The 15,314-nt window shown below is 41.6% G+C and overlaps 1 protein-coding gene across 4 annotated transcripts in view; it reads left to right on the top strand.

The window, feature by feature from the left end:
• Ikbkb (inhibitor of nuclear factor kappa B kinase subunit beta) overlaps window positions 1–15,314 on the top strand; it is a 49,040-nt gene extending 33,726 nt beyond the window's left edge. For 3 of the 4 annotated variants that reach the window (XM_071610172.1, XM_027939228.2, XM_071610173.1), the window contains 12 exons: window positions 234–428; window positions 1,912–2,026; window positions 3,077–3,200; window positions 3,782–3,933; window positions 4,125–4,186; window positions 5,213–5,322; window positions 6,450–6,499; window positions 6,603–6,702; window positions 6,907–7,054; window positions 10,180–10,307; window positions 12,879–12,969; window positions 13,968–15,314. In XM_071610172.1, the coding sequence (XP_071466273.1) occupies window positions 234–428; window positions 1,912–2,026; window positions 3,077–3,200; window positions 3,782–3,933; window positions 4,125–4,186; window positions 5,213–5,322; window positions 6,450–6,499; window positions 6,603–6,702; window positions 6,907–7,054; window positions 10,180–10,307; window positions 12,879–12,969; window positions 13,968–14,033 (1,341 nt within the window). In that variant the 3' untranslated portion in view covers window positions 14,034–15,314. The remainder of the gene's footprint in view (window positions 1–233; window positions 429–1,911; window positions 2,027–3,076; window positions 3,201–3,781; window positions 3,934–4,124; window positions 4,187–5,212; window positions 5,323–6,449; window positions 6,500–6,602; window positions 6,703–6,906; window positions 7,055–10,179; window positions 10,308–12,878; window positions 12,970–13,967) is intronic. The other variant, XM_027939229.2, reaches the window with a different exon arrangement.

Below are 15,314 nucleotides of genomic sequence, written 5' to 3'. Positions count from 1 at the left end.
CAAACACTGAGCTCTTTGACCTTGACAGTTAAGTCCTTACTGCATACAAACAGGAATACTAAAGACTAGAATGTGGAAACCTAGCACCCAGCCTCCCTTCCTTAAGTTAGGCCTTTACTTTGTGGGACTGGGAAATGTTGGGAAGTGGAAGATCTCTACAAATAGATGGGGATCTGCATAAAGACTGTTGTTTTTGTTTTGTTTTTTAATATAACATCTGAGTTGTGTTGTAGCTGGTTCATATCTTGAACATGGTCACGGGCACCATTCACACCTATCCTGTGACAGAGAATGAGAGTCTACAGGACTTAAAGACTAGAATCCAGCAAGATACAGGAATTCCAGAAAAGGACCAGGAGCTACTGCAAGAGGCAGGTCTGGCGTTGATCCCCGACAAGCCTGCCATTCAGTGTATTTCAGATGGCAAGGTGAGCCTCCTTGCTTCCTGAAGATTGCCCTATTTTCGCCTAACTTCGTCTCCTAGTAAACTAATCACACTTTTGGATTGCTACTTTATTGTATCAAATAGACTGTTAATCATGCATTACATATACATGCCTGCTTTTTTTTTTTTTTAAGTTGGGGTATGAGATCTCCTGTGTGGCTTACTAGGAGACACACGCCACTTCATGCTTGACTTGTTGTTTCCAGACCAAATTTGCTTTCTTTTAAAAAATATTTTGTTTTTTAGTTGTAGCTGGACCCAATACCTTTAATTTATTTTTATGTGGTGCTGAGGATTGAACCCAGTGCCCCACATGTGCTAGGCAAGCGCTCTACCAGTGAGCCACAACCCCAGCCCCCCAGATTTGCTTTCTTTTGCCTTTATTGCCAAAATGATTCTCTAGTCTTCTGAGTAACCAAAACTATTTATGATTAGAGCTGTTAGGCACCTCAGTGTTAACCAGCTCAATGTGAGACATGGTCCTTGCTCATAAAGAGCTTATAAACTAACTTATAGTCATTGCATAGGGAAGTATACAGTGAACTTCTAACTGGACAGGAAAGTTAATCAGAGAACAAAATATAATACAATGTATTGTAAATAAGGTTTAGGTTCAGGTTATTTTTATGCTTGATTTCGGGACTCCCAAAAGACCACCAGAGACCAAGATCCATGTAAGCAGCAAGGAGGCGTTTATTGCGAGCTAGCTCCATCCTCCCCACGCACACAGCAACTGGTGACGCTGAGAGGCCCCAGGTTTGCAGCAGTTTTATATACTCTTTGGGGAAGGCAGGGACTTTACATACATCATAGCATCACTTAGCAATCATCACACACCGCAGGAAAATCATAAAACAACTCTAAAACATGATTTGCACACTCACTGGCGGGAACAAGTTGGGTAAGGATGATTGGTTAGTACAAGAGGGGGACACGTTTGAACTGATTGGTTTAAACCACGAGGGGTGTATGTGCTGAACTACATGGTTTCCCAACATGTTATCAACCACCATAAACTACTGGGAGGGTCATCTGGCATCCCAGGTATTTTCCCTGTCTCATGCTGATTGGTGGCTGCTAGGGGGTTGCTATGGGTCCCCACCTAGCCTGACTGAGTCAGGGACACCTGGTGCCAAAGATCTCTCCTGTGATTTGTAGATAAACAACTCAGCAGGGTGGGTATGTGCCTAGGAGTGCTCTGTGGGTCTTTCCAAGGACAAGGGTCATGCCCCCTTCCTTGGACAGGCTTTGCTCTGAGGTAGAGGCTGGTTTCTCAATTATGAGGATAAAAGGAAAGATGAGTGTAGGCTGGAGTCAGGAAGAAAATCATCATACCTGCTTAGTACCTGGGGCTAAAGATGATGCCCTTGTTGAACAATGGAAGTTGATCCAGAACCTCTCATGATTAGCTGGGAAATGGGAAGGTTGGATCCACAAGATTTCATTCTGTTCTTGCCTCTTTGCAGCTAAATGAGGGCCGCACACTGGACATGGATCTTGTTTTTCTCTTTGACAACAGTAAAATTGCCTATGAGACTCAGATCTCCCCACGACCCCAACCTGAAAGTGTCAGCTGTATCCGTAAGAACATCATTTGTTTTTTTTTTTTTTTTTTTTTTAAAAAAGGTCAGTTGTAATATATGGATGAAGGCAGAAGAGAGAGACTTGAACCAGGGGAGGGAGCTACATAAAGGAAATTCATTTACCCAGTCCTAAGGGCAGCTTTCTTAACCTAGGATGTGAAAGGAGTAACACAAGCAAAACAAGTCAAGGAGATTATCAGTTAATTTCAATATAATAGAGCTTTAAGCAGAGGACAGAATACTGCATATTAGCCATTTTAGTTATTTTTGAAGTTGCATTTATATTTTAGTAACTAATGTATGTAAATGGTATCTTTAAGAAGAAATATGAAAGATTGAATATACCATGAAAAAATAAGCCAGCCTCTCTTTCCAACTCCCCAGCTTGTGAGTTCCCCTTCCAGGAAAACTGCTGCTATCAAATTTTTGGATATCCACCCAGGGGTATTTTTTCCTCACACACCACTGGTAGTACCCTTTTAACTTAACAATTTATTATATAGATTTTTCCCCTGTTGGTACATACAGAGCTGTTTTGTTTTTTAATAGCTGTATAACATTCCATTGCATGAGCGTTTAATGAATAATTTTACTCCCATCTCCCCCAACAAACATACATATACTTAGAATAAACAGACTGGCAGTCCAAGGTCTTAGAGATCTCTAGGCTTCTCGCTAGTTTAATTATCTCTAGTACTGTTAGCTGATGCTGTGTTTTTATAAAACTTCATGAACCTTAAATGTTGTGAACATAAAAGACTTTCTGTTGAAAATATGTGGGCCTCTGTACATGTGAACATGCCTTTAAATGGTTCACAAAATGTATCTTCAAATCAAATCAGTAGCTGTTTATTAACCATCTGGTGCATGCTTATACTGTGAATAGGCTACACAAAATATTTAAGATAATAACCAAGTATAATACCAAAAAAGTTATGTAATAGTATAATAATTATAAAATTTTTTTAAATACTAGTGATGTTTCAAAGCAGGATGTGGTTCTTTGCAGGAGAGTTATTTTCTGACAATTGTTCATCTCTTTTTCCAGTTCAAGAGCCCAAAAGGAATCTCTCGTTCTTCCAGCTGAGGAAAGTGTGGGGCCAGGTCTGGCACAGCATCCAAACCCTGAAGGAGGATTGTAACCGGCTACAGCAGGGACAGCGAGCTGCCATGTATTGTGCCAAACATTTTTTTAAAATTTAATTTATTTAAAATTCCTTGGTGGCTTTGGCTCTAAGAGAGGTGGCTGAGGCAGGGACCCAGAAGCAACTCTTCTGAGAGACAAGAGGGAGACACTGGTTTGGATAGGTAGGCAGTGGTTGGGTGGGCTAGCTGGAGGGAAGCCCTTTTCAACCTGATGAGGTGAGTGTGGTCAGTATATGCAGCAGAATTGCAAAACTGAGGGTTGAGTTGGCTGAACTGTGGACAGAATTTGGAACTCAGGGAAGCTCATTGCAATTTGGGTTAGAAAAACTCCCCTGATTATTATGCTGGGTTACAGATGCTTTCCTCATTTAAGAGAGTTTAGTTTATTGGCCGTTTGTATATAATTCTAATTTTGGTGTAGAGCCCCATGTATTGCTAAGGGCTAGGAAATTGTCCTTATGGTTTTAAGTGGCTTCTTTAATAATAGTGATGATGATTATTATAGCAGGGACCTCCCTAGGTGTTTGAGGGGGGTTTGTTATTATACAGGAAATGGTATTTGGATCCCAAAGATGCTCCAAGGTTCTGTTTCTTGTGGTTCCTGAAGGATGAATCTCCTCCGGAATAACAGCTGCCTCTCCAAGATGAAGAATTCCATGGCCTCTATGTCTCAGCAGCTCAAGGCCAAGTTGGATTTCTTTAAAACCAGCATTCAGATTGACCTGGAGAAGTATAGTGAGCAAACCGAGTTTGGAATCAGTGAGTGTATTCTGCAATGAGTGTAAAGAAACCCTTCCTTCCTTTCTTTCTCTCCTTTCATTCATTCATTCATTTTTTTCCCTTAGGTTTCTTTTGTCCTTTTATAATTAAGTTGCTTACTTCTGTTTTGGTTTTGTGGTGTTTTTGTTTTTGTTTTTCATTTTTTTTCTTCCCAATTTTTGTTTTTCCAGCATCAGATAAACTGCTACTGGCCTGGAGGGAAATGGAACAGGCTGTGGAGCTGTGTGGGCGGGTAGGAGACTCATTTTAGGTTTCTGTTCTTGTGATATGTGTTAGGCTTTGTTCTACCATTTCCCACTTTCTCATCAAACACTGGTTGATCTTTCATGTCAGAATTCAAATTTCTTTGCCATGCCCTTTCTCCTTAACCAGACTTGTTGGAAAGAAACTGATAGAGTACCCAATACAAGAAGCTCTACTGTAGGCAGACTCAAGGTAGACATCAATGTTTCAGATTTAAGTAAAGAGCAAAATATCAAATGTCCTTGGAGAAAAACCTAGACCTCTTGTTGTTAGGAAGAGAATTAGATGAATGATCAACGCACCCTCTTGTTAAAGTTTTTGCCTGATTTTGTTGGTACATGAAATTCATAAGAAAGGAAAGGTCTTGGCAGAAAGTTTCAGGACACTAAATCAGATGCCACTGAAAAAATAGCAATTATGGAGTCAATGGAATGTGACTCGGTAAATCTTGCATAAATTCAAGACCCTGGGCTCCAAGGCTTTTCCTACCATCTCCACCCTGTGCACTTGCATGAGGACTTTCACCTCTGTTCCTTGATGTCTGTTTTTAAAAATGAGTCCTGATGGGTTTAAACTTGTTTGGAAGTGAATATCATATAGACATTTCCTTATTTGGCATTTACATACATCATCTATGAAGTAAAGGAGTCCAGGCCTTCACACACATGATGGCACTGGGATGGACAAATGGAGAGAAGGCAAAGTAATGTGCATGGGGCATCTTCTTTGTGCCGGATACTTTATCTTACTTAATCTCTAAAATGGCCCTACTAGAATTCTTTTTATGGAAGAGGAAACTACAACTCATGGATTAAATAACTGTCCATGGGTCACACAGAGGTAGATGTGAGATCCAAACTCCAGTTATTCTGACTCCAGAGTCCATATTCCTTCAGCCAGTCATTTGAAAGTTTCCATTGAGTTTGGAGGTTCTCCCTCTGGCAACCCAAAGCAAACCTTGTTCTTCAGAATGCTTTTCTTGCATCAGTTGATATTAGTGTAGCTTTTTCATTAGGAGAATGAAGTAAAACATCTGGTGGAACGTATGATGGCACTGCAGACTGACATCGTGGACTTGCAGAGGAGCCCAATGGGCCGGAAGCAGGGGGGCACACTGGATGACCTGTGAGTACCACCTGGGAGAGGACCAATTCTGCTCCCCCATACTGATACCCCTGCCCAAGTTTCTGGTTGTGTGTTAGTGTCATCTCAGGAGGCTTGGTAGAATCAGCCTCCTGCAGAGCATGTTCCCCGGGTGAATCATGTCAAGATGTTCCAGAGATGAGCCAGGGGAAATCACCATCACTCTGAATTTCAGTTTCCAAATCTGTTAAATAGCAGGGAAAACTGTCTGACCTCACAAAGTTTTTGAGGATGCATTCGTGAATTGCATATAAGAAGCAATCTATAAAGATCTATAAAATACAAGTATCCTTTACCATTGTATCAGACATCACTGCGCATCCTGCCTACCGTGGCTCAGCTGTGACTGAAAGAGTAGGAAGAAAAACAGGGAGGGAGGAGCCTGGCAAGTCTAGGAGTTTAGATCTAGACACGGTTCATTTGAGTCTTCATTAGGTATTTGGCATTTGCTCCAGGAGGGAATGAGGCATACAGGCAGAGCATCCTACCTGAAGAAATAACATCTTTCCCCTGTGTGCTGACAAGAAGGAAGCAGGCAAGCAGGATCAGTGTATTAAGGACTCCATGGCTGAGCTCAGTGTATTTCCTGATGCTTTTACTAGGATTCTTGAGATGAAAAATCTGAGCATCAGAACTTTATTTGTTCCATATTTTCTCTAATTCTTTAATCCTTATTCTCTAGTTTTCAAATGAGAGTCTTCTTTTGAGAACATTGCCTGACCTTTGTTAGGGGAATGGGATAAGAATTTGTGTCTGCCCTTGGCTCAAATTTTCAAGGGTAAGCATGTTTTCTTGCTCAGATCCAGAGATAGCACCTGTAGTCACTACTGTAGAATTCAAGTGGAAGAGGAATTCAGAAGTATGGAGCCAATACTGCTTCTCTTAAGATTTGCTCTAGTGATACCTTGGGGATGTTTGAATTGGATGATGAAGGCAATCATTCACTTACCACAGACATTACCAGAAATAATAGTCTTCTCCAATCCAGAAAGACATATCATCATTCTTATGTTTGTAAATCAGTAATTCTGCTGGCAGGAATTAGCAACCAAGACTTCCAGGGTTCCTATTTGGTCTTGAATCTAAACAGAGCTTCCTATATATTTCAGAGAGGAAGAAGCAAGAGAGCTTTATAGGAGACTAAGGGAAAAGCCGAGAGGTAGGTGGTATGGGGGCCTCTGGCTCCTTTTTATCTCATTTTGAGGCACTGGTACTCTTCCAGGCACCTGGAGCAACTATGTTACTACCCCTGTCTTTCCCAGACCAACGAACAGATGGTGACAGTCAGGAGATGGTACGGTTACTACTTCAGGCAATTCAAGGTTTTGAAAAGAAAGTACGAATGATTTATACACAGCTCAGGTACGAGCCCTCTTTCCTGCTAGAGGATGGAATATAGTGCAGCAGGAAGGCCATGGGTGAGACCATTTCCCTCACTCTGATCTGATTTGCTTAACAGCAAAAAAAGCTATTCACAACTACTAGTTGGATCCATATTATTAGGGGTGATGTTCTGCTTGCTCCAGCCCAAAGCCCACTCGAGTTTTTCATGTTTGTTCTTCACAGCAAAACTGTGGTTTGTAAGCAGAAGGCATTGGAATTGTTGCCCAAGGTGGAAGAAGTGGTGAGTCTAATGAATGAGGATGAGAAGACTGTAGTTCGGCTTCAGGAGAAGCGGCAGAAGGAGCTCTGGAACCTTTTGAAGATCGCATGTGTGAGTCAGCCCTTGGCCTGCCAGCCACCTCCCTGCTCTATGCCACTGACAGCATTCTGCTAGGGGAGCCACAGCGTCACCAACAGCCCTCCTTAGTTGCCACTGCTCTGTTGTCATCTCTGTGAAATGGAATGGGCAGGGAAGGGAGGACTAGGTGGGGAGATGAGAGGAATGCTTGTGCTGGTAGTTTTTATTTATCCTAGTGACTGCCTTAATTACCACAACCCAAGTGGCTTCTAACAACAGAAATTATTCTCTCAGAGTTCCAGGCCCCTCCAGCAGCTCCAGGGGAGAGACCTGCCTTGCCTTTTATAGCTGCTGGTGGCTCCAAGTATTCCTTGGCCTGTGGCCATGTCACTCTGGGATCTGTCTTCACATGACTCAGTGTCTCCCATCTGGATGTCTTTCTAAGGACACCTGATACTCTATCTGGATCACACTGAGCTAGTACAGAATGATCTCATTTGGGGGCCCTTAATTATATCCGTAAAGACCCTTTTTCCAAATAAAGTCACATTTGCAGGTTCCAGGCGTTAGGACTTGGACCCACATCTTTTAGGGCCACCAATTAAAAACAGCCTGGTCAACCCTCATCTGGGTCTGTGGTGCTCTCAGCATTATGGCCTAGACTTTCTGTGCATACCATCTTAATGCAACTGTGATTCCATCAAATCCACTTGGGGTGAAAATATAAAAATTTAAAAGCCAGAGAAAAGAGAAGAGCCAGTGGGGATGGGGTTGTGGCTTAGTGGTGGAGTGCTTGCCTGGCACATGTGAGGCACTGGGTTTGGGCTTCAGCACCACATTAAAATAAATAAAGGCATTGTGTTCATCTACATCTAAAAAAAATAATTAAAAATAAAGAAGAGCCAGGTAAAAGTTGGTTATGGAAGCCAGAGCCACTAGGAGAGTGACCCAATCATGAAAGGCTGCAGAGAGGTTGGAAAGAATGGAAAGAGAGCAATTTGAAGACTAATTCCTGCCAGCAGAATTACTGATTTATAAACATAAGAAGCTACTAGTAAGTAGCTTCAAGAACAAAGGGAGGAGGAAGGGTAGATGGTTGCTTATGGTGGGAGCAAGATACAAAGATGGTGCTTTTCAAAGGTCTTAGAGAATAGAGCATGTTTGTGGGCCAAGCAGAAAACAGTGTACCAGGAGATCCTTAATCAGAGAGAGGTGGGGGACAGTTGATTAATTTGGTCCTGAGACCCAAAAAGAGTTAGGATCAGGAGCATTGTGATAGATTTGCCTTGGAAGGTGTGAGCAGCATTTTTTCCTATCAGAAAAATGATAAAGAAAAAAGGAGGAGATGATCCAAGAAGGAGAGAGAAGTTGAGGTCTGCACAGGTGATAACTTGACCTGCCTTCTGCATTCTTTGAGTGCTACTTGCTCAGCAGTATGATGAAAACTGAAGATACAGTGGGGACAGGGCATGACATCTGCCCTGGGGAGTTCATAATCTGGCAAAGGCCATGGACAAGGACATGAATGAGAACAATCTAGAGCAAGAAGTGCTAAAAAGCAGCTATAGCTGTAGTACTTATGAGCAGTGGTGTGAATGCAGGGGAGGAAAGCCAGCTTTCATCTGAGAGGTGAGGGAGCGACAAGAAAGGCTCCTGATGAGTACATAGGAGTTAGGTGGGGGAATGGCAGTAAGGACATTCCAGTACAGTTGGATTGCTTCATTGAAAGCATAGAGGCCTGGAAGAGAGTCGTGCATTCTGGGTGGCAGAAGCAGGTTGCAGTGGTGTTGGAGAAAGGGTTTCACCAAGAATGAAATCTGGGAAGGTCAAGGGTTAGCTCAAGTAGGCCACCCTGTGTTTTCAAAGTCTAAGGAAATATAACAGGATTTGTTCTTCCCTCATATCAAAGAATGCAAGTATGAAAACTATATGATCCTATTTGGGTTTTATGGGAATCACTCTGGTGGCAGCTGGAGTCCAGATTTGGCACTCTGTCAAACCTCAGTACTAACTATGAGGGGCCATGCAGTGGTGGGTGCTCAGGACCTAACAGGAGAATGTTAGGAGCAGATTGTGTAGAAATGATCTGCCACCCATAATTATAGACCCAGGGAAGAAATGAAGGAGTAGGTGGCTGATCAGCCTGGAAGGCACAACAGATAGATAAGAGCAAAGCTAACATACTTGAGGAACTGGGATTGTGGCTCAGAGGTAGAGCGCTTGCCTAACATGCATGAGGCACTGGCTTTGATCCTCAGCACCACCTAAATATAAAACAAAGATATTGTGTCTACCTATAACTAAAAAATAAATATAAAAAAGTTAGCATATTTGAAAGTCTGGTTAAAGACAACCTCAATGTTTAGCCAGAGAAGAGTATAAGCTTAGAAAGGTCTCCAGATTGACAGCTAGGGAGAGACTGCAGAACTGCTGCCTCCAGCGAGGGTAAGAAGCAGGGATGGTGAGTGTAGAGCAGATGAAGGAGGAGGTGTCCAGAGACTCATAGATGTGCCTGAGGTGCAGAGAAGATGACAGTAAGTCATGTTTACAGTAGATCATGTCCACACTAGGTCATGTTCACAGGCTGCATATATGAAGAGGTACAAAGAGCTGGAGCTAGAGCCACTGGCTGACCCCCTGCTTGAAAGGGCAGTGGCTACATTGCTCCTGGGATTCAGAACAGCTGCATTTTCTTCTTAACTCTACTGCAGATTGTGCCATGCACACAGTTTCTTATTCTTTTTGTGTGTCTCATTCTCCTTGGAAGAGTAAAAATACCTTTCTTTTGTTTAAGAGTACTCCAGGAATCAAATTAAATAAAGCCTGCAAATTCAGGTGTTCAAGTTCTCTATATTTAGAGTCCTTTTTCAAAAAGCACATATGTTGATACAGAAACACCTTTTTTTTTTTGGTGCTGGGGATTGAACCCAGGGCCTTGAACATGTGAGGCAAGGCAAGCACTCTACCAACTGAGATGTATCCCCAGCTCAACTTTTGAGGCATAATGCAATATCCCCAGCTGTTGTCACGGATAGAGATGTTGACTGGTAGTTTCTAGGAATAGTTATGGTGTCTTACAGGCAGTTGTCTCAAGAGGAAGTACTGTGGTGCGAATGCAGAATTTGTTTTGTTGACTGTTTTGGGGTTTTGTCCTTCAGAGCAAGGTCCGTGGTCCTGTCAGTGGAAGCCCAGATAGCATGAATGCTTCTCGACTTAGTCACCCCGGTCAGCTGATGTCTCAGCCATCCACTGCCCCTGACAGCTTACCTGAGTCAGCCAAGAAAAGGTAAGTCACAGTTAACAATGCCTAGTATCACATTCAGGGCATATCAGGAGACCATGGAAACGGAAATTATGTTTATCACTGATAAACATCTACTGGTTTTGTGCATGCTTCTCTTTGTTATATATGCAAGGCCTTACAGTGACAAAGGTGATTCATATTTTACCCGCATAGTCCCTTGTAACTTGCCCACTAAGTAGTTTCCTTGTCCTAGGTGGATTACTAATTGTTTAGTGAGGATACAGTTCTAGTCAGTCACATATTGTTACATATAGTCTATCAACAATCATCTCTTCTTCAAAACCATCTTCCCTTCACACCTGGGTTGTCTGGCCTCCTCCATCCCATTCACCTACATTTTGAGTTAGCAAGTTACTATTTTTCTTCCCAGGGCCTCTCTTCATCTCCCATTCATCCCTTCTTTTCCTTCCTTTTCCCTGAACCACTTCAGTGGAATTCCCAAACAGAACATTTCAGCCCTTTTCCTAGCAAGGCTTTCTGCCCCTGCTTCCTATCTGTTACTGCTGCCTAGACTTTTTTTTTTAATATATTTTTTCAATTGTTGATGGGCCTTTTATTTATTTACTTATTTATATGCAAAGCTGAAAATTGAACCTAGTGCCTTGTGCATTATAGACAAGAGCTCTACCACTAAGCTTCAACCCCAACCCTGCTGCCAAGTATTGACAAATACTATTCTGACCAAGTAGTTACTTTAACAGTGGCTTCACATTCCATTAACAATGGCTTCACATTCCATTCTAGATCAGGTCTGAACTTTTTCAGGCACTTGCAAGCACCTCATTGTGGCTCTTGGGCTTATCCACTATCCCTTACAAACTGCTTGCACTAGCCCAGTTCTTAAAAAATCCCATCCAGACCAGCAGCAGCAATAACATCCAGGTACTTGTTAAAACAGTAGATTCCTGGGTTCCACCAAAGCTCTGAATCAGTGGTGGTGCCTAGGAGTCTGTGTCTTACAAGCTGTCTGGATGATTCTGCTGCATGTGGAAGAATGAGAACTGCTGTCCTTACTGAGCAAGCTCTCATTCCTCAGGTGCCCTTCACTGTGGTCGTCCTCCCACACACTGGGCACACTGTTTTTCTCTGCTTTCCACCTCCTTCAAAGCCTTGAGCATCCATACATGCCTTGCTCCCTTCTTAGGATTTGTTTTCTAGTTCAGTTCCATAGGCATTTATTTAGCACCTTCTATGTGCTGATCCCTAGGTACTGGAGATGGTTAAATCAGTTCCTGTAGGCAAAACTGTAGGCATAGAAAATAAAGTAATGATTGCCTAGGGTTAGTGGGGAGGAGGAAAGGACTGATTGATAATGGGTACTAGGTTTCTTTTAGGGGTGAAAAAATGTTCTAAAACCAGACATGGTAATGATTGCTCAACCCTATAAATATACTAAAGCCATGGAATTGTTCACTTTGAACAGGCACACTTTGTGGTGTATAAATTATATATCAAAATGTTTTGAAAGAATTTGTTCTTTTCCTTGGGGAGTTTGTTGCCAGTTTTGGTATTTAATCATACACAACTTTATATTCTTCATTATGTCCCCTACCTCTTGTAAACTTCTGGAGGACTGTAATCTGGTCACAGGTCACGTGACTCTCTGAGCTGATACTGAGCCTTTAACTTAGCTAGAAGTCCCGTAGATGAGCCTGAGTACAAATGTGCTTGTTCCTTCCTACCCAGGATTTTGTTCTTTCCCACCAAGTTTTACAGGGCAAAGTAAATTCCAGGGCACCATTGACCTATAATTGGTGTTTCTCCTCCAGTGGTATTCTTAAAGTTCAGAAAATTTGTACTGAGAGCACAGAGATTCTCTGGTCTCTCCATGTCATAAAGCAGAGGCCAGAAAAGGACAAATGGTTTGACAGAATCTCCTTAGTCTCATGGTGGCCCATTCATGAAAAGAAACATGCATTTCTTACTATAGAAAAGAGAGATCAGATTCAATGAAATAATATCCCAGAACTATGCATTTCAGCAGATCAAAAAGAACTGTGGAGGGCTGGGGATGTGGCTCAAGTGGTAGCATGCTCTCCTAGCATGCGTGAGACACTAGGTTCGATTCTCAGCACCACATAGAAATAAAATAAAAGATATTGTGTCCACCTAAAACTAAAAAATTTTAAAAAAGAACTGTAGAAACCCAGGGAACTGCTTACTCCCCTCCCCCCACCCTTTCTTTCTTTTCCATTTCAAAAACTGGGAAATAATTTACTTAAGAGGATACCTTTAGATTTTGGCAATTTGAAAAGAATTCAGTATAGCTATCTAGTAAGTCAAAAAGCTGTTTTGCTTTATTAATTAAACAGATCTATTTACTTTTTCCCATTTTGAACAGTAATACTCATGACTGGATTTGGGCTTCTACGAAGTACTTAATCAGATGAATGGAATCATTAGTCAGTGACATGGTGTTAAGACATTTAGGATCAAAATAATTGTTGCGTCATTCAAAAAACAGTGTCAAAGGTTCTTTAGCATATTTTCAACTGAAGTATTAGCTTCATAAGATACTTATGACCCTTTCTAATAATTGATCATTATCTTTAGTGAAGAACTGGTGGCTGAAGCACATACTCTCTGCACCCAGCTAGAAAATGCCATGCAAGACACCATGAAGGAGCAGGACCAGAGTTTGATGGTAATAACTTGTGGGAACTCTATCTTTTCATGCCCTTTTTTCCTGTAGCAAAAAAGAAAACAAAAAGGCAACCCAACATTAGTCTTGGTCTCAGTATGTGTTTGATTTTCTAGTACTTTTTTTGTGATTCATAATAATTAATGGCTGTTGATTATTGCATGTTTCTAAGTACATTGTGTGCATTATCCTTTTTAATCTTTACAAGACTGAATCCTGATGAGGAGGCAACATTATTCCTAGAAGATCCTGCCCCACCTTGGCTACTATTGCTGAGCAACTGTGTTGGGTGCTGTGCTGGATTCTGGTGACAAAACAGCAATCTCTCATGGCTCTGTACCTTAGACACTTAGCTTAGCAGTAGGCAGTACTGATATGGGGAAGCTACATGAGGAAAACCCAGCCAAGATAGAGAGGTACATTAAGACAAAACTGAAATCACTGCAAGGATCCTAAATCTTTCCCTTAGATGTTTAAATAGACTTTTTCTGCTAATATAATCATTTTCTAACTCTTCCCTAACTTCAAGAAAAATCAAAGAGGACACTACTGCCAGTTGTAGTCGTCTCTGATTTGTTCAAGTGTCCTCCTTTGTGGGAGCTTTCTGTACCTCTTATTTCTCTTCACCTCCTGGTGCTATATATATATTTTGATCATTTCACTGCTACTTGACCTCTGCCAGGAGAGAAGCGTTTCTCATCAGGCCATTTCCTCTTGTGAGATTGGAAACTTACAGTTGAGGTGATAACTGTCAGTATTACTTACCTATAGTGAGTATGTAAGTGTTGTGAGCTATTAGTAGTACTAAAATTCTCTTTTTAGTTTTCATAGGGCTTTGAGCTGATCCAAAAGTATTCTGCATGGTTTGAATGTGTAGCTCAGTTCAAGAGTGCCCTGCAATAACAGGACTGTTCCTGACAGAAGGCTTTAAACTTACTTTGAAATTGCATTGGTTGCCTCCTGAAAAGGAAAGAATGTCTAACATGCGTATTGATTTGCAGGCTCTGGACTGGAGCTGGTTACAGACAGAGGACGAAGAACAGAGTGCTTTGGAGCAAGCCTCATGACTGGGGGCCTAGACCACCTGACCTGCCACTTTCCTACAGAGGCTCCTGTGGTATTGACGTCCCAGTGCTCTCCAGCATCTAGATGGAGATCTTACTTCCCCAGCATCTGTGTTTTTCACCCCGGACCAAAGTTGTGGCCCTCAGCAAACCATGCCAGTACCTTGTCTGTACACTGGAAGTCCTCCATTATAGAAGCCCAGTAAATGTTGATACCAGTTGTAAGTTTTCAGGGAAACAGAGCCTCAGCAGCTGCTTCCTCTGCTATGAAAAGAGTGCTCAGAGTATGGTTTGCCACACAGACCACTGGACAGATGTCTAACTTGAATCTTTTAGAAATGGTACTTGGTGCCAGCCTGCCCTCTTCTGACTTCTCCTGAGCTCCAGGGAGGCCTTAATCCACTGTCCCTTTTTATGTTACAGCTAAGACTTTGTCTGGATTCAGCTTCTCTTAAACAGACTTTTAAATCATAGGTTTGGCCAGAACCCATCTCTGTTCCTTTTTATTTCATTGCTGCTAAAAAAATGTTTTTACCTACTGCATCATGGTCATCCCCCTTTCAGCAAGGTTGTAGTAATGCCAAGCCCCCCATTGTCTGCAGTCCTTTCAGCTACAGAGTGACTTCCTAGGGACAGGATGAAGAGCTACTACCTTCTTTTGAGTTCCAATGATGACCTGGGAGTAAGTTATCCTGGAGAAGAGGGAAAGAAGAAAAGGGTGTCTGTCAATGACTAGCCTACTGACCTTTTTAACCTTGTAAAAAATGTCTCTGTGTGGTGGTGGGGTAGGGGTGTTCCAGCCTCTCATATCATCTAGCAGTATTATTAAATTGGTTTATTTTATAAATAGTTTCTTTATTTTGAAACGTGACTGAAATACTTAGACTGGATTCTGCAGTCCATTTCTATAATACCTATGGTTAGAATTTCTGAACTCAACATCCAGCATAATGGAAAATTTTATAAAATTGAATATTATCTGGATCATAAACAATGTTGTAGCTCTGCTTCAGCATTTCATAAAACAATTTTATATGTAAAAGCAAGAAAAATGAATTCAGATGATCATAAACAGGTATGTTTTGTTGGTTAAAAAAAAAAAAAAGACTTGAAGTAGAGGAATTTCATGAAGTAATTTCCATGGAGATAGTGTGAGGCAAGTGCCTGGTCAAATAAGTTTAGGAAATTCTTCATGCTTAAACTATTTGTTGGAGATTTGCTCTGTATACTGGTAAAGTCTCTGAAAAGTCTTATAATAAAGGAACTTGCTTAACTTTAGGTAAA

This window comes from Marmota flaviventris, chromosome 3 (genome assembly GCF_047511675.1).
Source record: "Marmota flaviventris isolate mMarFla1 chromosome 3, mMarFla1.hap1, whole genome shotgun sequence".
Classification (NCBI taxonomy): Eukaryota; Metazoa; Chordata; class Mammalia; order Rodentia; family Sciuridae; genus Marmota; species Marmota flaviventris.
This window is presented reverse-complemented; position numbering and strand designations above follow the sequence as displayed.